Source organism: Pecten maximus, chromosome 3 (assembly GCF_902652985.1).
Source record: "Pecten maximus chromosome 3, xPecMax1.1, whole genome shotgun sequence".
Classification (NCBI taxonomy): domain Eukaryota; kingdom Metazoa; phylum Mollusca; class Bivalvia; order Pectinida; family Pectinidae; genus Pecten; species Pecten maximus.
This window is the reverse complement of record NC_047017.1, coordinates 30337803-30360788: the sequence shown is the minus strand read 5'-3', so window position 1 is coordinate 30360788 and position 22986 is coordinate 30337803. Positions and strand designations below refer to the sequence as shown.

The 22986-nt window shown below is 35.0% G+C and overlaps 1 protein-coding gene across 2 annotated transcripts in view; it reads left to right on the top strand.

Moving 5' to 3' along the window:
* Positions 1-1998: 1998 nt before the first annotated feature.
* LOC117323869 (polypeptide N-acetylgalactosaminyltransferase 2-like) overlaps positions 1999-22986 on the top strand; it is a 30309-nt gene continuing 9321 nt past the window's right edge. The window contains exons 1-10 of one of the 2 annotated variants that reach the window (XM_033879372.1): positions 1999-2126; positions 14834-15159; positions 15856-15954; positions 16545-16612; positions 17303-17490; positions 17886-17973; positions 20480-20567; positions 21302-21405; positions 22114-22240; positions 22721-22813. In XM_033879372.1, coding sequence (XP_033735263.1) covers positions 2034-2126; positions 14834-15159; positions 15856-15954; positions 16545-16612; positions 17303-17490; positions 17886-17973; positions 20480-20567; positions 21302-21405; positions 22114-22240; positions 22721-22813 — 1274 coding nt within the window. In that variant the 5' untranslated portion in view covers positions 1999-2033. Of the gene's footprint in view, positions 2127-14833; positions 15160-15206; positions 15222-15855; positions 15955-16544; positions 16613-17302; positions 17491-17885; positions 17974-20479; positions 20568-21301; positions 21406-22113; positions 22241-22720; positions 22814-22986 lie in introns of those variants that run through there. The other variant, XM_033879373.1, reaches the window with a different exon arrangement.

Genomic DNA, 22986 nt, shown 5'->3' with positions numbered 1-22986 from the left:
TAGTCAGGATCTGGAATATCATGGAATTTACGAGCAAAATTTGATTCATTTATTTTTCTTCATCTTGGTCGGTGTCATCAATTTCTCTATCAAGAGAAAAAAATTGGATCTCAATTGATAATTAGTTACAGTCTTCATGTATTTGGACCTTCCTAGTGTGTATAGCACATTTTGAGCGTCTCAAAATGTGCTATACACACTAGGGAAGGTCCAAATACATGTCTACAGACTGTAAATAATTCTCAAGTCCCTGTGGTTTTTACCACATTTCGAGCCTTTGGCAGCTTTTTTTAATTTATGCTCAAATAATTGTCAGTTATATTTTGAATATCTAGCTATAGCACGGTTAGTCATAAAATACGTAGTTGTTCAGATTATGCTTTATTACCGAATTTTAGGAAAGACCAACATTAATATTGTCTATAGTCAGGATCTGGAATATCATGGAATTTACGAGCAAAATTTGATTCATTTATTTTTCTTCATCTTGGTCGGTGTCATCAATTTCTCTATCAAGAGAAAAAAATTGGATCTCAGCTTGTATTAAAGCCCCCCCCCCCCCCCCCCCCCCCCCCTTCAGTTAACTTTGACCTTTTTTGTCCCGTCTTAGTTTTAAGTTTGTCGCTCACACATTCTTGCACCGTAATATATATATAGTACTTGTATTTAAAGTAGCGTGGGCTGTACTATGTGGTGTTGTTGTCAGCAGTATTTTTTTAAATCGGCTAGGTCATCATTTAGATCAGGGAGAGAGACTATTTATCCATTTTACTCTGAATCTGTTTTATCAGAATCAACCATTTTGATTTGATCTGAAAGATATGTCGGCTGATTTACAATAAGAGACCGAGGAGAACAGACTAGAGTTTACAATGAACCACACTACACCCAATACTTTTATTTAAACTTATATCTTCCTGGTAATTAATAATGGGATCTACAGATCGGGTAGTTTATATATAGCCGGCTACATCTCTACTTGGTCCTCTGCAGGGAGAATAGTAGAAATGTGGCCAGAACCACATTATTGGGAGATAAGGTAAATGTAATAATATTCTTTATCGACGTGGCATATAATGATCCATCCACTTAGCCCTTTTATTTGTTATTTTGTATTTAGAAACTTATGAAACATTGCGGAATTATATCTGAATGATCTGCTCAAGTTTCAAGTAGTATATTAACGTCATACAAATGATCTTTCGGCGTGAAATTTATATACAACGAAACGGTATAATCAGCCAGCATAACACGACTAAATATTTATATTGCATATCAGTTGGCAAATTGTCACATTGTCAGACATCTCAAGACGGCCGAAATAAAACACCAAATTATGATATCTTGAATTCAACCCCCTCCCTCCATTACTCCAACTTAATCATATATCACCGTTTGCAGTGAAATATAGACCGAACACAGTTAATAATCCCATTTATTTATGTTTGACGCCAATAAAATGTAAATCGTTAAAAAATATTGAATAGCGAAAAAAAAGTCAAATTGAATAATGTTATATTTCGCCGTATCCAAAAAGACTGAAAATAATATATAACATTCAGTGGCTAATTCACATGTGTCTGCATCTGGTTATAATTTATAGAAAACAAACAATAGCCCCCTACTCTCACTTCTACTAAAATATTTTTTCCTATTAAAGTATTTGTTTTCTTTATACTAACCCGAGAAGCACACCCGTGGGTATTTTTTGTATTCGATGTAACTCGCCAACTTTTAAGTCACGTGATTCACGATATGCTTTTATTATGAATACAGTAATTGACAAATCGGTATTTCAATGCTGCACTCGTCTGAAGTATCGCTTGTTACATATAGTGTTTAATGAGTGATGAGACATTATTATATGGTATCTCCTGCTGTAAGCGTGACAAAGTTTGACAGCACAAACCGGAAGCACGTGGCAACCAATGTTGACATACGGCGCACTTATGAACAGCGACAATTTTGATTGGTCAATATACTTTGAGCAGCGGAAGCCCTTACATGATGAAGTAAAACAGGACACCACCTCGATGTTGCGACGAAAGTATCGGTTTGTGCTGTTCCTCGGGACGATATGGATAGTAGGGATTGTTATTTATGCATTTAAATCCTACAACAGCCCGGTAAGTATACAGCGACTGTTGCCAGACCTTTCATAAATCTCTATACTCTTTCTTCTCCATTCTATAGTAAAACACATTCATGTTATTAGTTTACTATGAAGGACCGGTGACAGGTGTGAACTGTCCCACACAGGAGTTCCCCTGTGGGTAAGATATCATCACACTGGCCAGACACATACTGACACAGCTCCGAGGGACACCAATCTGATTCACTAGATATATGTTATTTAACTGTCAATCATGCTGTCAATTTATGATAGTAAATAACATAATAATTTATCTGGCCGTAGCGTCGTCCAATGACTAAAGTAGTTATATAGCTAAAAGATCAAAGTAGGCAAAAAGTTTGGGTTGTCTACTTAGATACGATTTTACACAGTTGCAATTCCAAATTATGAATCGTTTCTGACTGATGCATTTCTTTCAGGCCACTGAAAATGATAATAATTATAAAAAAAAAGAAATATGAAAAACATGTCAAAGTGAATAATTGTTTTAGGACTTTTATTGCAATATCTCACAATGTTACATATGTTCCTTCTTCAGCTAGCTAAATGTCTCTGGCAATATACATATATCCTTATTATGGCTGATGCCAACTGCCCATCAAAAGTTTCTCACCATGAAATTACCTAATTTTTAGTAATTGTTGTAGAATTCAATTTAGAATACCATATGCACCCATTAAACGAGTGCTTCTCAGTGTTCAATTAAAATATCTTCAGTGGTTTTGACCCACCGCCCATATCTTGAACACTTTTCGAAAATATCATTGAATTGCCTCAAAGTAAAATTTGTATACTTTATTTATTACAAGGCCAGCAAAATCCTTTAGTGAAACAGTATCATTAATTGAGTCATTGTATTTCACATGTGGATAGGGAGAACCTTATTTAAATGCAAAATTTACCATAATCATATACACAAAATTGAAACACATGTATGTCTGTCATCCAGTGAAGATTTAATTAAGGTACTGTACATAATTTTTCTGAATACAAATTACTCTGTACGAAATGTATACCCCAGCTTACTAGTACCATCATAATTGGTTAGGATATTTTCCTCTTTAGTTTTTAATGCCTAGAGGTTTTCAGAAATAAACAAAACATTTATTGATCTTGACAAGATATTTCCCAAAGGTTTGGAATATCGGTAAACTCTCTTTTCACACACCTCTTCTGAAAGAACATTCACCGCAGTGTTGCCAGAAGTCAGCCGTTCATAATTATGCATGTATAATTATAATACTTGATATGTTGTTGGATGTCAAAATGCACAATGTACATTCATGTTCAGAATTAAAATCATGTTCTGCTGAATAATCTCCAGAAATGAGAAGTAATACTTATATAATAAAAGTCTGTATGATAATTAATTTTATATAGCATTAACATGTACCATGCATAAATCACTCTAGACTGAAATTACATTATATAAACAATTATTCTTCTCCTGAATTGATGAGTTTTTGCAATCTTAGTTCTAGTGCAGTATTTAATTCCAGAAGCAAACATCATATTTCATTTTGTTATGACCAGTATAACAATAAAGAATCTCTGAATACATTTATTATTGTATCATGTATAAAATACAAATAGTGGTCAGTAATGCTTAGTTAATGTCATCCCCACAATTACGGGCGTCCACACAGCACAAAATACTCTTTTACATAATTTGTAAATACAGAAGTAGCTGTATATGCTTTGATTCATTTATCCTAATGTCAGTCTAGAAGTATAACATGTTCAGAAATAGCATTGGAGCTGTCCCTATATAAGCCTTTTGAAGTAAGGAAAATATAAAGTTTGCCACTTATTTATTCATTTAAACTTATATATGCATACTGAGGACACATACCATATGATCTGAAAAGGATCCCATTGATAAAACACCCAGAGCAAACCCTGATAATACTTTTACGGATTTGTGAGTTGTCATACACAGGGATTATACAGTATATATGAGAAGACATTTTGAGAATCAGGTGGATGTAGGTGTATTAAACAAAAATATTTATTTTATTACAGCTGTACATGTATATGGTTTAATCTATCAAGTTATAATTATAACAATAATCATCTTTAAGTATATAAATGTGTATAAAATTTGCTGTTTCTTATCAATTTTTTTGATGTGGAAAGAGAAAAATAAAATTTTGACAGGTTACTGGCAGTAATAATGAATGACTATACATTGGTGATAGATAGTGTTATACTTATTGGACATGAATTTGATGGAGACATGTTAAGATAATAAATGTCAGGTACATGCTCATAAGTCTGTTCCTGATTTTATGTGTCAGACAGCATGAACATTTTGACCCATTTATTAATTAACGTTGGAGTAATATTGTTTGATACCTTACATGGGCTAGCCTTGTTGACAGCCCCAGTCACTTAACATTGAAGTATTCATTAACTTCTTCACGTTTTCTTAATAAATGAAATTGATATCAGTCATTTGCTGCAGGTGTAATATTCTAAATTAAGAAGACTGATTAATAAAAATTGAGAAATTGTGATATTTTTCTAAGCTGCAATATCTCAACAAAAACTAAAGTTTTGAACAAAATTTTACATTCATTCATAATAGATAATAAGTATCATGACCAGTATGCTGTCTGGCAGACAGACATTACAGATATGCTTAATAATAGGTAGTACCTTGAATTTGCTTAAAATTTGAGATCAATCTAGTGAGACCTACTGTTTGAAGCTACAGGATAGTAACTGGGGGAAATAGAGTTCACTGTTTCAAGCCAGAGTAATTCATTTCAAAGGTGTAAGTTGAGGGAATGAGGGTAGTAAGATGTGGGGTTGAAGCTGCCGTGTATGTTTATACTGAACATATTACTATAGTCTTTATTATTAGACAATAATTATTGGTACCTGTATTTGGATGTAGATAGTAATTACAGTAACCTGACGTAGAGGGACTATAAGTATATAAAATAAATCCCCCACTAGATCTACACTACATTAGCTATCAACTGAGTCTCATACAGTTCTTAAGTTGGCAAAATAGCTCTTGTCGGTGAACACCTGATTGTATCTATACCCTTATCTCTATCCAGGTAAGCATATTTGTGTTCACCTGTGTAGGAAGGCCTTGTCAAAACTGGCCACGTCGACACTAACATTGCAGAATTTTCAGTAGAACTTTCTGACTACACGTATTGTTGATAACATAGAGGCTGTTACCATCATGTTTTCTGTTGTATGTCTTGACCAGTATCGACAAACTTGTACATAGACATTCATTCCTACAGAGAATCGTATAAGGTACAAGTGATTTATGTGATCCTGTAAGACAGGCCTATAGCTATACATAGCTCTGTCAATCATTCTGAAAAATGAAAGGATCATTTAAAGTCCTATTCTGACATAATCTGATTCACTACAGCATCTTAATGAATTCATTAACTTTTATTACATTTCACTTCAAACTTAAATCTGAAAGTTGTACTTTGTTTTCTCAGTCAAGTTTGTGTTTGCATACTTAGATTTAGTCTTATGGAAATGTAACAAGTGGTTATGAAGTTACTTGCTTACGAATATATTTCCTGGTGATATGTTATATGTGGACATAAATATCTAGTAAGCTGACAATATAGATCTGTATATAACCAAGACTCATCAAATAAAAAAGAAGGTCATCTCCTGGGCTAAGTGGAACAAGGATTTAATGGGAATCAAATTAGGTAGAAGATGGCCTACATTAGCACAGGTGGGGACCTGACATTCTCAAAGAAATTATAAGTGGTGTCACATTATACAGATCTTACTCATTAGAGATTACTCCTCATACCAACAACAGAAGGACAGGCTTATTTTGTCTTTAACAGTCCGTGATAATAGTAAGAGATTTAAATGATGTCCTCAAAGTCAGGTGCTGGTTCCATGGTCCATGTGAAGTTAAGCTACTTTTAACAGCTCTGAGATGCAAGTTGTATATTATATTCTTGTTTTTCCAAAATTTTAGGATTTTACCATACCATTTCTAAATACAGGATACAACAGAATTTTTGGAGGCTGCATTAAAGCAGGAACAAGCTTATCTAGGTTTTAGGAGAATCAACTTTTGGTAGATGGGTGGAAACCTTGTAGTGTTATATAATAAAAAGAAATTTAAAGTTCTTTGAGCATTTAGATGATACTGTGGCAATCATTCCCGTTCATAGTGGATATTGTTTATAATTTAAGTAATAATGATTTGTTTGTGGAGCAAAGGTGTTAAATCGTTAATAAACAAGATTTTCCAAAATAAGAAATGAGATCTAGCTTTGTAAATCAGTACTAAAGTTCAGTCAGATGTCAAAATGATCATGTGACTTACATTTGTCAGTAGAATACAGAGATAAATTGATTAATATGTACATGTAGTTTCTCATGGAAACCAATGTAGTAGTCCTGCACTTTCTTGCAGCATGTTGAGAGAACTAAGAAATTACTGATTTGGGGGTCAAGCCATGCATGTACTGGTCCCAGTATGACTTAGTCTACTCAGAAATAGGACATACTACATTTTACTGCATGCTGATCAAAGGAGATGATTGGAAGGGGTGTGTGTCTCAGAGAACCCAGGGTTTCTCCCTATGCCCACTAAAGTCTATCTAGGTGATCTTTGAAGAAACTGATCTGTTGCCTCCCCCTGCAATACTTAGGATTTTCATGTCTTCCTGTCTCTTCTTTGTTTTCCTCTGTTGGTGTCCTCCTGTAGATTTTTTTTTATAAACCCTGACCATGCTGTCCATGAGGATGTAAACCTCCTAATTGAACAAATGATGAAGTCGTGATTTGAACAGTAATTGGGTATCATTTCGTAATGCCTAAACATTACACCCGGGAAAAATTAACCAATTTTTTATTAAATGAGAGCAATCACGTAATGTTCGAGAGTTTAATAGCAAGAGTATGTATTAGTAGTGAGTTACCTGGGGAGTTAATACAATGTAGTATCTTATTGGTCCCCAGTCAAAGAGGACTATTTGTTAGAGCTCGGTAGAAGTACCTGTCAGCTGGGGACTAATCACTAGAGAAGTAGGATAATAAATGTATTTGTCCATGTTATTCTTAAGGATAACTCTTGACCTTTGTAAACTGCCCTATTAGTATCCATGTTTGAGGTGTGGATTTAAACCCGACATTAAATGTTGAGAATTAAGTAAATATCACAAAAAGGTTACTATGCTGACCCATCCTCAACAGTTCCTCAACCAGTACATGGTTCTATCAGGAGGAGATAACTATACAGAATGTAGACGTCCGTATAACAGGCTTTGTGGAGACACGTAGATTTTTCCTGTAACATTAACACCTTCTTCTTTTTTTGTAGATTATGGGATATGTTTTTTTTTTTTTTTTTGGTTACCAGAATTTCCTTCGTAGAGTATTTGAGTGTAGTATGACAGTAGTCCAATCTGTCAGTCAGGAGTAATCTGGCTTGTGCTTGGGTCTTAATATTATTTCTTGCTTTTGGACACAGGTTTCCGAGTCAAGGACCCGGTTTTTCCTGGGCGAGCAAGTTGAATTTGGTGATAGGCTATATTCTGTACAAAGTTTTTGTCACGTTTTGTCCATTGTTTTATGTGAATCTACATATGTTTATGTAACATTTCATTTTATGTTGATTAAATGCCTACCACCACTATGTCCTTTAGTTGTGCTAACAGCAAATTGGACATACAGCATGGCATATTGGATGTTTGGCGAGCGTGTTGATTATTAGGTGGAGAGAGATTGTTTGATTCCCGATGGGAAGCTGTCACAGAGCTTAGCAAGAATGTTTACCTGTTTTTACACAATAACAAAACTTTATCCCTTTTTCATGATCGATATTATTACTTATTTTTAACATCTGATATCAGCTTGTTTTGAAATTTAAATAGGATATTCTGACAACAGTACCTTTAATCTTTATGTTATAGGAAATTTCTGATAGCAATTTGGACAGCTAACTGTAAAGCTAGGGTCAATAGTTTGAGTCCCAGTGGGAGTAGGAGTGAAATTAGGTATAATGTCAGGTCATTAGGCCTAAAGGTCAAAGTAAGAGTAGAATCTCTTTACTGATCAACATTTTATAATAGTATGATGAAGCAAAGTTGGCCAAATTAAGTTATATTAGGGAGTCAAATGCTCAGAGATCGAGGTCACTGGATCAAAGGTCAAGTCAATTTTTTATCTTTTCAAAGATGAACATTTTGATATGACATAATGAAGTAGGTGGTCGTAATTAAACAATGAACTCAAGAATGGTCAAGGTCACTGGGTCAGAGAGGTCCAGGTAGCTGGGTCAAAGGTCAAGGTAAAATTTCGTATATCTTCGTTGATGAACATTTTGTTAAGATATGAATCAGTTGGTTGAAATTAAACATGGAATCAGCTGACCATAGGTCAAGGTCACCAAGTTAAATGTCAAGGTGAGATTTAGTTTGTTCACTGATTAAAATTCTGTTAAAAGCTATGACGACAAAGAAAAATTGGTTGGAATTAACCAGTGAGGCATTTGACCTATGCTCAAGGTCATGTGGTCAATGATCAAGGTCATTTGGGTCCAAAGGTCTATGACATAGTGGATTTCTGACAATGAGACCCTTAAAGCTTGCTGTTAGTGGGAAAGATATTTGAAGTTTTAATTAAACAAAACAAAGCTAACAAAATTAACGAGCATTGTATTGGTACTTACATTTCTGTTTAGCCCAGGAAATATGGTTGGAAGGAAACAAGAGTCACATCATAGTACATATATAATGTTCTGCTTCCTTGCAAATGTTTGCAAAGTTTAAATGTCAATCGTCAACCTCAGTGAAATAGACAGATGGCTTCTTAATTATGGGGCCACACAGCCACACAGTGCGCGTGGGGCCCTTGCTGATAAGCTTTGTATAAACTAGCTCATTTTCCCAACCATCATAACCATCATATCTTGTACAAAGCATTTCAACCACCTTCGATCAAAACTTATGTCAGTGTTTACTATAAATACATTTTCGATGTCTTCACTACCAAATTCAGTACAGATGATTATGTGATTGTCCTGAATTATTCAGAGCAGTTCCGGATGCTGTGATGCCTTTTCTTCTTTAGAAATGCTGTCTTATTAGCACTTGTATTGACGAAGAATTATTGCTCGAGGTGTATATATATTTCCGATAAAGTGTGTTTGTCAGGGGGATGTTTCAATAAAAAAGTTCTAATACTGGTACTATAGTATGTAGGGGAATGTCTCAATAAAGCTGCCCTGCAGGTAGGGCGTAAGAATTGTACCTGCTGCCCCCATTGCATGATTGTAAGAGGCGACTAAATTTGGGATATTATTTTTTCTCTTTTTTCTTAACAGCTTTCTTCTTCCTAATGTCTCCCTTGACAATGCCTCACATTTGGCCTTTAGTTGAGCATTCACCCCTGTGAGGAAGGCTTTGGGTTCTGTCCCCTGGCCGAGACATACCAGAGTCTTTAAAAATGGTAGTTGCTACTCTTGCTTAGCGCTTAGCATACTTGGAGTGGGACGACTGGTTCACCCATTGTCAGTATAATGTGACTGGGTGGGGTGTCCTGCTGGGTGTCTTCGGCAGTATGCTTCAGTGAGGTAGCACTATAAATCGGCAAAAGTTCCGGCCTATCACAAGGAGACTTAATACGCACATACTGCAGCCTCCCAAAACACACATACGCACTCACCACACGCATGCATGTCGCACACACGGGTCACAGGTCGTACTTAAATGACCTTAGCTGCATGTTAATAGGACGTTAAACAAAATAAACCAGACCAACCAAAGGCTGTTAGGGGGAAGTCTCAATAAGGATATTTCTAATAGTATAGGCTGTTAGGTGTATTTCTAATAGTATAGGCTGTTAGGTGGAAGTCTCAATAAGGATATTTCTAATAGTATAGGCTGTTAGGTGGAAGTCTCAATAAGGATATTTCTAATAGTATAGGCTGTTAGGGGGAAGTCTCAATAAGGATATTTATAATAGTATAGGGTGTTAGGTGGAAGTCTCAATAAGGATATTTCTAATTAATATTGTGTGTCAGGAATTTTAGTCTGGCAACCTTTCTTTACAGGACCTTGAATCTGTTGGATGAGGTCCTGTACCCATGCATGGCTATGCTGTATCCTGAATTTATAAGGCCCTGTATCCTAATGGCTAGGTCTTTTATAGACATGGCTACTGGCAAGGACCTGTTTTCCTTTTTCTCATATCCTTGGCTAGGTCTTGTATCCTGGGGTGAGGTCCTGTGTCCATGGCAGCTATTATTACTGGATATAGGACTTGTGGTCTGGATTTGTACAGTCCTGTTTCCTGGGCGAGGTCTTGTATCCTGACCTGGGCGAGGTCCAGTGTTTCTGTAGCTAGGTCTTGTATCCTGGGTGAGGTCCAGTGTTTCTGTAGCTAGGTCTTGTATCCTGGGTGAGGTCCAGTGTTTCTGTAGCTAGGTCTTGTATCCTGGGTGAGGTCCAGTGTTTCTGTAGCTAGGTCATGTATCCTGGGTGAGGTCCAGTGTTTCTGTAGCTAGGTCTTGTATCCTGGGTGAGGTCCAGTGTTTCTGTAGCTAGGTCTTGTATCCTGGGTGAGGTCCAGTGTTTCTGTAGCTAGGTCTTGTATCCTGGGTGAGGTCCAGTGTTTCTGGTTAGGTCTTGTATACATATCCTGACCTGGGTGAGGTCCAGTGTTTCTGTAGCTAGGTATTGTATCCTGGGTGAGGTCCACTCCAGTGTTTCTGTAGCTAGGTCTTGTATCTTGTATCCTGGGTGAGGTCCAGTGTTTCTGGTTAGGTCTTGTATCCTGACCTGGGTGAGGTCTAGTATTTCTGTGGCTTGGTCAATCTTGTATCCTGGGGGAGGTTCTTATGGCTAGGTCCTGTACAATTGGTATTTTTTTTACCTTTTTGACACTTACAGCTGGTGCACATATAGCTGGCTGCCATTGGTGAGTGTATAAAAATGTGTAATACTTCCCTGCGGAAGGCTTTAGTGACATATAGGCTGATAATAGGCGCGACAGACTGTGTGTCGGAGTGCATAATAAAAATGTCCAGTTCATGTTCATCTTAGAAAAATGCATCATACTTTATATGGAATTGTAGGCAAATAATGAGTTCTATATGATATGATACCCTGGTATTATACCTGGTAGTGCTGTACCTGTATCTGTGTTCTAATTGTACTGACTGAACACATGATTTGTGATTTACCTGGTGAATCTTATCTAGACTATATGAGGATGACTGTGTTATATATTATCATCATGAAAATCAAAATTTATGCTTTCAGTGAAAATTATAAATGACCAACACCTCGCCCTCAAATTGTCAGATTTGCATTTTGTCAAATTGTACTTCCAGGTACATGCACGCACAGCATGACATATGCTACACGAAATTAATTAAACACCTGAGACAGGTTGGGGCTCATTTATCTTGATATATGACTGTTAACGTGCATTAACCATCAAATGTCACTCATACATCACAATTATTTAGTCACACTTACCTGCTGTTTTATGATAGTAAGAGTTCTGATAGTAAGAGTTCTGTAAAGTGTAAATTCCATGTTTGTGCTATTAAGAGTTCTGTAAAATGTTAACTCCCTGTTTATGATATTAAGAGTTTTCTCGGACTGATGTACTGAAATCAAACATATACAGAAAATATAGCTTTCTGTAAAAAGATAATTTAGATTTAATTATCTCACATAATAATCAGTAAAATTCTTAAATCCCCAGATGCTTTACACATAATTTTGCTAGCTCAGTAATGTAGGTCTACATATCATGGTATAGAGGATATCTAACAGTGTCTTCAGTAATACCAAATATATTTCACGAGTGGGGCTAATATTTTGATATTTTTCACGAGTGCGCAGATATTCTGTTTATTACATTTTTTATCAACGAAAAACCTACCCCGTATGCTAACTAGGCCTACAGCAAAAGTTTGCATACAAAAAAAGTAGTTTCCCCTGTCCAGGTGCTGACATATATGTCGGGCTTTCTGATTGGTCAATTATTTTGGTATTTTCTAATCATTAATTTGATTGGTCAAATCAGCAAAAGTGATATTTTCACTAGTGAAAAATATGATATTTATAGAATGAATAATTTTTGATATTTCACTGGTAAAAATGTAATAAAACACAATATGAAGTCACCAATACAGTCATATACTTCAAACAAACAGTCTTCACATATGTGAAATTTTTTATGAAAAAAAGCACATTCATAAATACAACAAAAATACATGTAGTTAGAAGAGTTTTGGTTGTACAAATGAATCAGCCTTATACATCTATACTATAATCTCTGAATAAGACAATTTTTAGGGCTAAAATATGACTGACCTCTTAAGACTAGCTTTTAAGTGTATGAAGGATATCAAATATATTTCTAAAAATAAAAGGTGTATATTGTATCAATAAGATTAATGTCAGTGTAAACCTTATTCATTATTTCATTAATTACAGAAAACGTGATGTACGATCAAAGAGGTTTTTTGCTACTTTTATGGCAAAGTAATACACCTGATTAATTGATGTTAATGAGAAGAATTAAAACCCCTCCCTATAGGTCAGGCTTAGCTCACCATGTCGATGTGTGGGTGAGATGTATAGCCTCCAGCTAAACGTTTCCCTTAGTGCTATCTCCTATATCTGTTTTACCTGGCGGCTTTGATACTCAGCATGATTAATGTTTTACCTGTCGGGGCAATAATTTGTACATTTGACAGTTAAGCAGAGATAAGTGATTAAACCCATTAGATATGTTTAACAGCAGCTTACTTTCTGATACATCATAGTTAATTATATGTATTTGATTGACACACGTCCGTAATTCTATTTTGAAAATTGATTTTTTTTTTCTCAGAAAATATGCAGTGTTATCAAAGATAAGATTGTTATTGGACCAGATATAGGTAGGGCTGACAGGGACTATCATACATACAGCTGGTGTAAGTTTACTTTAGGTGTCTCTTAAATATCATGTTATCATAATAACTTATCGTAAATGTATTTCATGTTGGTACTCTAAGTGATTCCCTGAAAATCTTGTATGTGAATAAAGTCTGTAATAGGTTGACAAGTAGTTTACCTCCATTTAGGATTGAACCCACAACTCCAGCCTAACTGTCGGATGGAGAGGCCAGACTGTCATACATGTCGTGCAGCAGTTGTCATACCGATAAAAGAGTGATTCTTGACTGTAGGGGTCATATTTATACCGCCAGCTTAGGAAAGGAGAATGTATACTCTGAACTACTTATATTTCATGTGAGGTTTATTTTTGCGTTAATTTGTGAGGAGATCGAGTCAATTATGAATTCAAATCCTTCACAATTGTTTGTATGAAAAGAACAATTCTAGATGGCATTTATGTTGACTCCTTCATTATCACAACTTGCTCTTATAGAAATTTCCATTGATTTTAAGTATACCATATCATACATATTACCTTCAAATCTAGGCATCTTTTGAATGACATCCCCATCCATATTACTGATGGCAGAACTTCACAAAATGGCATCCTACATATTGTACAGCTAGCCTATAGGTCAAAGATCGAGTACATGTGTTAGAATACTCTGATGCTAGTTTTGTATTGCAAAGTTGCTTATTAAAAAAAGTTATAATAACAGTCAGAGAGTTTATTACATGCAAAATATTTTATTGAATTACAAAATAAGCAGTAGGAAAACCGCCAAAGGCTGCTGAGACGATTACTGTATACTAAGTTATCAATATAAACAAGCATAGCATTAAACACTGCATAAACATGTCTGCGATTGGAGTCCTGTCATCTTCCAGGGGTTGTTTCAATGGCCAGCTGTTTTATTTACTTTGAAAACAACTTGCCTCTATCTCCAACCATAAAATAAAAGCATAATTGGAGCATTTTCATTCATAGGTTTACATGTTTATGTACGAAATGTATCTATTATATGGTTTTTGTGAGTAACAAGTGTAACTAGCCAGTACTCGGGTATGGATTACACAACTGAATCACGTTACTTTTCAGGTCACATGACTCAAAAAAAAAAAAATGGGGGCTAATATGAAGCAACCTGTTATGGATATAGGAGTCTTGCGTAGTCAATGTCATCGTCGGTATCCATAGGATCTTTCTTTGCTTAGCTCCAGTTGATTCTATATATATGGGGACACTGACACAAAAACTCTCGTATTTATGTACTATAGAGAAAATTCCATAGGGGCAGATAATCTGATGAATCCATGTTTCTAACAGCTCATCATTCACAAATTTGAAGTCATTCTTAAATCAGCATTTGCTAAACCATATACATTGTATTTGGGAATATATCTGAAAAGGGTTATTTGTAAGTTGTTTCTGAAATCTAAGTGATTTGAAATTACTGTACATGTGTAGTTATCATTTTGTCTGTTCATCTGTTTATGTAAAGCTGATGTACCAGGTATCTCAGATTCACATCATACCATCACACCATGAAGTAAACCTGACTAGATTTTGGTGGTCATCAGTCAAGGTTAAAGGTCAATAATTTCACTTGACCACTTAAGAAAAGATAAAAATAAAAACCTCAGGACATCAATTATCTTATTGATAAGGGAGGTGGGGAGTGTGTTATATCTATGTGAGCCGTCATTTCCTTTGCATTTTATCATATAATTTGTGTTGTGGTCTATTGTCTGTTGTGAAATTATAGTGTTTGTGATATGGTTGTTGCAGAAGTCCAGGGAGGTGCGAGATTTCGATGGAGTTTTTGACGAGAAACAGAACCATATTGAGATGGATATGGGGTTCAAAACACCAGATATGCCCAAAAAGATCAAACCACCTATCGTAGGTCACAGGGCGAAGCAGTCACAGGGTGGCAACCTGATGCTCAGTGACAGCCCTAATGATGTAGATTGGCAAGATTTCGATGACAAGGCATACATTGACAAGAAACGTTGTACGGCAGGGCAGGACTGTTACTCTGCAAACAAATTCAATCAACTGGCCAGTGACAATGTCAAGAGTAGTCGTCATGTAATGGACACACGCCACTCCATGTAAGTTATAATATAGAGCTGTGGACTTATTATTATGTGTGAATGGACACACGCCACTCCATGTAAGTAATAATATAGAGCTGTGGACTAATTATTTTGTAATGGACAGATGTCACTCTGAATGTATCATGGAATAGGTAACTGTGAAATAAGACACCACTCCATGTTAATCTTAAATACTGGTATGTAAATGTAGATAGAGCTTGTTGATCATGCAAAAGTAAAAACCAGTTAAAATCTAAACAGAGAGTACACATCATAGAATATACAACTGGCATTTACTGTGGATACAGGTGTAAATCTGTGTTTATTGTTGATGTAGTACAGGTGTTTATCTGTGTTTACTGTTGATGTAATACAGGTGTTTATCTGTGTTTACTGTTGATGTAGTACAGGTGATTATTTGTGTTTACTGTTGATGTAATACAGGTGTTTATCTGTGTTTACTGTTGATGTAAAACAGGTGTTTATCTGTGTTTACTGTTGGTGTAATACAGGTGTTTATCTGTGTTTACTGTTGATGTAATACAGGTGTAAATCTGTGTTTACTGTTGATGTAATACAGGTGTTTACCTGTGTTTATTGTTGATGTAATACAGGTGTAAATCTGTGTTTACTGTTGATGTAATACAGGTGTAAATCTGTGTTTACCGTTGATGTAATACAGGTGTTTATCTGTGTTTACTGTTGATACAGGTGTAAATCTGCTGACTTCGCCACAGACCTACCCCCCACTACAGTCATCATCACCTTCCATAACGAGGCCAGGTCCACTCTCATCCGTACTATCTTCAGGTATGTTCATTTGGTGTTCCATATAGGTTTTCGCAAACCCAATAAGAGTTAAAAAAAATGTGAGAATAGTAATATGGAAACAACAGATTCTTGATTGTTTGTAAAATGTATAATTTTTTTTAGAAGCCTAAACATACTGATCTACTCAATGGTTCATGAATAAGATTATTTGAAATAATCATTCTAAAAATCTGACCATGGTTACATTTTCCATTTGCTGTCAGTTAACAATATAATCAAATGATAGATGTTTGATGAAATTAGATAAAATTACAGCAACGTTGTTAAAGAGATTCATTTGGACTAGAGAAAATATTAAGTTTGATAGTCTGCATAGTTCAACTGATTTTTCAAAGAAAAAATTGCCTGCAGTAAAGCAAGTATTGGAGATAGAACATTTACACCTCTGATATGTTTTTTACTGCATGGCTGGGTTTGGGTTTATCGCCCCGTGAACAGCCAGGGTCTTTTGATATGTCTTTAACCAAAAGGCATAAACATTTATATGAAAACCATACTACCAAAGTCATAATCATGTTAATTTTTAAAATTTTGCTTATAATTAATTAGTTAATCTGGTGTTTTTACAGTGTTTTCAACAAAAGTCCGGCTCATCTCATCACAGAGATTATACTAGTGGATGACTTTAGTGATGATAGTAAGTAATGAAGATAGAGGTCAGGGGGGCAGGGGGACAACAGGGGTAACCTCCAGTAACTTTAGTGATGATAGTAAGTAATTGAGAGAGAGGTCGGGGACAAGGGGACACGAGGGGTAACCTCCAGTAACTTTAGTGATAATTAGTAATGGAGAAAGAGGTCAGGGTGACAGGGGGACACGAGGGGCAACCTCCAGTAAGTTTAGTGATGATAGTAAGTAATTGAGAGAGAGGACAGGGTGACAGGGGGACACGAGGGGCAACCTCCAGTAACTTAAGTGATGATAGTAAGTAATGGAGACAGAGGACAGGGTGACAGGGGTAACCTCCAGTAACTTTAGTGATGATAGTTAGTAATGGAGAGAGAGGTCGGGGACAAGGGGACACCAGGGGTAACCTCCATTAAGTTTAGTGAGGATAGTAAGTAATGGAGATAGAGGTCATGGGACACCAGGGGTGGCCTCCAGTAACAGCTGGAACAATTCAATGGCATCACAGTGCTCCAATCAGGAGTCTTTTTTACATTCCAGGTTTTCCTTGAACCTGATACAAATTTACTAATGATTGCCATTATGTATGCTAATAAAATTTTATGACCTCAATATTTTAAATTGAAACGCATGTAAGTATGCAATCTTTGTCTATATATATAATGCTATATTCTGAATATTTCCTTGCCCTATTCTACAGCATCTGATGGCTTGGAAGTGGAGAAGATCAAGAAGGTGAAGTTGATTCGTAACAACAAGAGAGAAGGGCTGATGAGGTCAAGAATCAAGGGTGCTGATGCTGCCTCTGCAACTGTGCTGACTTTCCTTGACAGCCATTGCGAATGTAACGAGAAGTGGCTGGAGCCACTTTTGGAGCGTGTGGCCGAGGTCAGTTAAATGCTCATGTGCATGAGATTAATCTTTATATTATTTATTTGTAATAAGATGCTAATATATGGCATAGTGGTTCCTATAGGGTTCCAGCATTGATTCAATGCAGTCAATTAAAGAACAAACAAAAAATGATAATGTTGTTCTGGCTCCAAAGCCGATGTCTTAATGATATATCATGTGTAATCACATTTTATGTTGAGCTTTTAAATCATTCTTCGTATAGTGTTTGTGTCTCTTTGCAGGATACATTTCTTGTAGCTATATAATGTTTGTCTGTTTACAGGATAAACATCGCGTAGTAAGTCCGCTCATTATAGTTTTTGTGTCTGTTTACAGGATAAACATCGCGTAGTAAGTCCGCTCATTATAGGTTTTGTGTCTGTTTACAGGATAAACATCGCGTAGTAAGTCCAATCATTGATGTAATCAACATGGATAACTTTGAATACATTGGAGCATCAGCTGATCTCAAGGGAGGTAAGTAACAGTGTTGTAACAAAATGCATTTTAACTTTTAAGGGAATCAAGGTGGGAGGGAAATTATCTGAAGGGGCATCAACTTCGAGTTCAATGATAAGAGTGGTCAAAGTTCAAACCACACTGACCTGTCAGTGACTTTCTATATTGAATAAGGTTACAGACAGTGGTTTGAGTATCTGTTGTTAAGGAGATATTGATAATGTTTTATGTAAATTAGGTCCCTGTATTTTTCTGTGCCACTTTACTGTTTTTGTTTATTTGTGATTAAGGCATATCATTATTAACATCTGTAATAATCATGTGTGAAAATGATGTTCTGTATTTAGGGAAAATACTTTCAGGTTGAATAAATTAATAAAAAATACCTTACAGTAATTTACTTTCACCTACATTATCATATTGAATTGAAGAAATATTTTTAGTTGAATGAAATCAAAGCTAATTGATTATGCATCTATTATCAACGATATCCCAAAAGCAAAGCACTAACCTAAAATTGATAGCTGGACCTGCTTAAATTCAGAGGTGACCACAAGTGTAATTTACACTAAAATGTGCTTTAAACAAATATGATCATTTCTTGTCATGAAACAATGGATAAACATTTTCACTTGACACATGATTGTTAAGAAACATACAGTATAAATACCTGCTAAAATATTCAACTGATGCAAATACATGTGATACAGTGTTAGCTGGATATCTTACCAGAACATTTCTTGAACAAAAGATACCAAGATGTTTTGGATGTACACCTGTACACACAAGAATGCTACAAAACATAGTCCATTTCAACACAGTACATATCCTCTATACAGATGTTTATTACTGCGTCCTTAGTTTCAATTTGTTTTGACAGAAAATCAGATAGGCATATGACAGAGAGGGAGCTTGATCTGTCAGCAACAAAATTGTCGAATTTATATACAGTTTGATCCTATATCCCCTGGTATGACCACTGCCTTGTGGTTTTTGTTGACATCTTTGGTCATGCTTACTAGGTGCGTTTGATTTCACATGAATGTGGGCGTAGTTTCATTCCACTTTTTGGCATACCAATAATAATTACCTACCGATTTTTGATACTATTAGATGAAATTCCTGTTTTTTGCATAATATTTAAGGTTAAATTAAGTTTCATACGTTTTTGCGTTACACAATATATAGTAATATCAATTAAAAATTATGATGTTTTTGTGAAGGCTAGATCCAATGCGTTTATGGAGATCCGGACATTATTTGATTATATGAATATATGTAGTCAGATTCAAAATCAGATCTCCAGTTTTAATTTTCAACAAGGTCATCTCTGTAGGTATATAAGATCCTATGAGCAGGTATGTTGTGTTTCTTGTACTTTTTACCCCCATTTGCTCTTTAACCCTCGGCTGTGGGATTTTTATGGTCTTGCCTATATTTTGAATGATGAGGTATATACTAATGCTGGGGATTGCCTTTGTTTTATCAACTGCATGAGGAATATATTTTATGGTCATCTTATGGTATTCCATTGCCTTTTAGCATTAAATGATATAATATATTATAAATAAATTAAATTCTGTATGATTATTATTTACATGTAAAACAATCAAAAATGCAAATAGGTAAATTTAAATTGGGGAATTTAAATTAAAATGAATTGTACATTTGAAATTATGGTTATATAACGATATTATCTTATACACATGTAGCTTCACTTCAGTCTTTTTATAATTTATTCCTTTAACTTTTTATTAAGTGTCTGCGTCTGTCTGTCTGTCTATCCAGCAGATTGATTAAAGTTTAGGTGCAAATCTTCAGTGGTCTACAATATATTTAGATCATGTCTTCTAGCTTGTTCTAATTTTTGGCCAAACTATTCATGTGGGTCTAACGAAAACATGGCTTTTATTTTGGAAAATGATTTCTGTATTTTGAAATTTTGGACATGTTTCACTATTCTACCCCATTGTGGTCTACTTTTTTGGGATAATTATTACCAAGTCCAAGTCTATTTAGAATACTTTGAATATCAAACAAAACCAAAAAAAAAACCCATTGGATATGGTCACAAAGGCGTATAATGCAGTCGTAGGAAGGATGGCATTTCATTCATTCATTCATTCATTCATTCATTCATTCATTCATTCATTTTTATTTCTTTTTTATTTCTATTTCTTTGTTCCATGTTTTCTTTAGTTTCATGACCCTTTTGATTTCTTATTGTATTGACAATGTGTCCTTGCTTGCACATCTTTCATAATAAAGGAACTTTTAATACATACTGTATAGCACATACAAGTAAAAAACAATGTGTGTTGTGTGTGTAGGGTGTAACACTCCATGTTTTTCTTATTGTTTATAATGGTTGAACTTTAGTTTAGATCTTCCTATACAAATATTGGAAATGTGGAATTGACCTGTCATGACCAAATTGAATATTTATAAAGATGTGTACCATCTTCTGTGACAAGTTTTGTTATTAGAGAATTTTTTTTAAAAGTACCTTGTAAATGTTTTGTAGGTTTTGACTGGAATCTTGTTTTTAAATGGGACTATATGACATATGAAGAAAGAAACAAGAGGAACAGCAATCCCATAGGGCCAATCAGGTAGGTACTTAAAACCTATACAGCCAATCAGGTAGGTACTTAAAACCTATACAGCCAATCAGGTAGGTACTTAAACCTATACAGCCAATCAGGTATGTACTTAAAACCTATACAGCCAATTAGGTAGGTACTTAAAACCTATACAGCCAATCAGGTAGGTACTTAAAACCTATATACAGCCAATCAGGTAGGTACTTAAAACCTATATACAGCCAATCAGGTAGGTACTTAAAACCTATATAGCCAATCAGGTAGGTACTTAAAACCTATACAGCCAATCAGGTAGGTACTTAAAACCTATACAGCCAATCAGGTAGGTACTTAAAACCTATACAGCCAATCAGGTAGGTATACTTAAAACCTATACAGCCAATCAGGTAGGTACTTAAAACCTATACAGCCAATCAGGTAGGTACTTAAAACCTATACAGCCAATCAGGTAGGTACTTAAAACCTATACAGCCAATCAGGTAGGTACTTAAAACCTATATACAGCCAATCAGGTTTGTTCTTACAAAACTAACATTCTATCACATGTGTAAACCTAAGAAAAATATAATATACATGTACAACTTTAATTATAAAAGCAGATACCTTAATATAAACTTAACAGTTCCTTACACTGAATTTATATTCATGCTTCCTGTTTTTCATTTATTTCTTCTGTTTAACATGCATTAGATTAAAGATACAATTTACTGAGATTTATAATCATGGTACTTTGTAACTTACAGAACGCCAATGATAGCTGGAGGCTTGTTCACTATTGAAAAGAGTTGGTTTGATGAGCTTGGAAAATATGACATGAAAATGGATGTTTGGGGTGGTGAAAATCTAGGTTTGTGTTGTATTTTAATTAAGATCTCAGAAATGAAGATTGTAGAAAATGTAGTTAAGGTTTGCTTCCTACATGGTATAATTAAGCTAAAACAGTAAAACAATATCTAATCTATTTAATATCTATACATGTTAGCTAGGGATTAACAAAGAATGGCATGGTTCCTGTGTGTAACTTCTGTCGAAGACATAATGACAATTTTGTTTTTTGTGAGATTTCATCATCATTATCAATTGTGCAATTCAATTTCCTACATATATTATAATAACTATGGTAAATGTTACCAATACAATCCTTTTGAAAACATCAGGACTGTTTGACTATGCATGGTCGTACTTAGGTATTTCTATGAAGTTGAATCTGAAACTGAAAGTCCATAATTTTCTTTGATTGGGTTGACTAATGTAAAAGATATTAATCATTTGGAACTGTGACCTCGATCATCATGCTGTGTATTTTCATAGTATATAAAATCATCACTTTGTGTATTCCCTTATTGATGACATCATTACTTAATGTATTCTCTATGAATGGCATCATCACTTTGTGTATTCTCTGTGAATGACATCATCACTTTGTGTATTCTCTGTGAATGACATCATTACTTTGTATTTTATGGAGGACACTGTCACTGTTTATAATTTGTACGGATGACATCATTACTTTGTGTATTTCTATGAATGACATCATTACTTTTTATCATTGTAGAGATATCCTTTCGAGTGTGGCAGTGCCATGGATCACTGGAGATCATACCCTGTAGTCGAGTTGGACATGTTTTCAGGAAACAACACCCATACACCTTCCCAGGAGGAAGTGGCAATGTGTTTGCTAGGTAACAATGGACACTATTTTGTCCTTGGTGCAACAAATTTTTACTGCAAATACAAAGTGATTTACAGAATAGCCAGGCATTAATTGTATATACATGAATGTGCATGTAACTGTACCTAGTTTAGTAATCTGATAGAACCTGGTTTGAGGTCTTTTTTTTTAACAGTTTGTTATCACTTCATATAAACAGTAACCATGGAAACACCATGTGTTTCTGCAAAAATGCCTGTTCCATGATTTGATGAAACAAAATATCATATTTTGAAAAATGAGAAACCACCTTGAGAAAGAAAAGAACATTTTTTTGTCCTTTTTTACAACATAAGCATCAGGATTGTAATGCAGTTCAGACTTAAGTATGTTGGATATCTTTATCAGTATTATTAAAAGGGGGATTTAATTCGTCAAAGGAAGATAGACAACATTGATTATAAAGACTAGTTGTTACGATTAGGAGACATCACTATTGTTTTTGTCACAGGAACACCCGGCGAGCAGCTGAGGTGTGGATGGATGAGTATAAGGAGTTCTACTACGCAGCTGTGCCCTCGGCTCGCATGGTTTCCTTTGGAGAGTGAGTTTCTACCCATGTACTCAGTGTTTATAAGTGTTTTAATATCACATACTTTTTATCAATATTACTTTTTATTTAAATTCCATTTGGATTTTCATTCACACAAAACTAAGAAATGTTGATGCTTTTTGTTTTTTGGTTGGTTATAAATTCTAATTAATAAAATAGAGAAC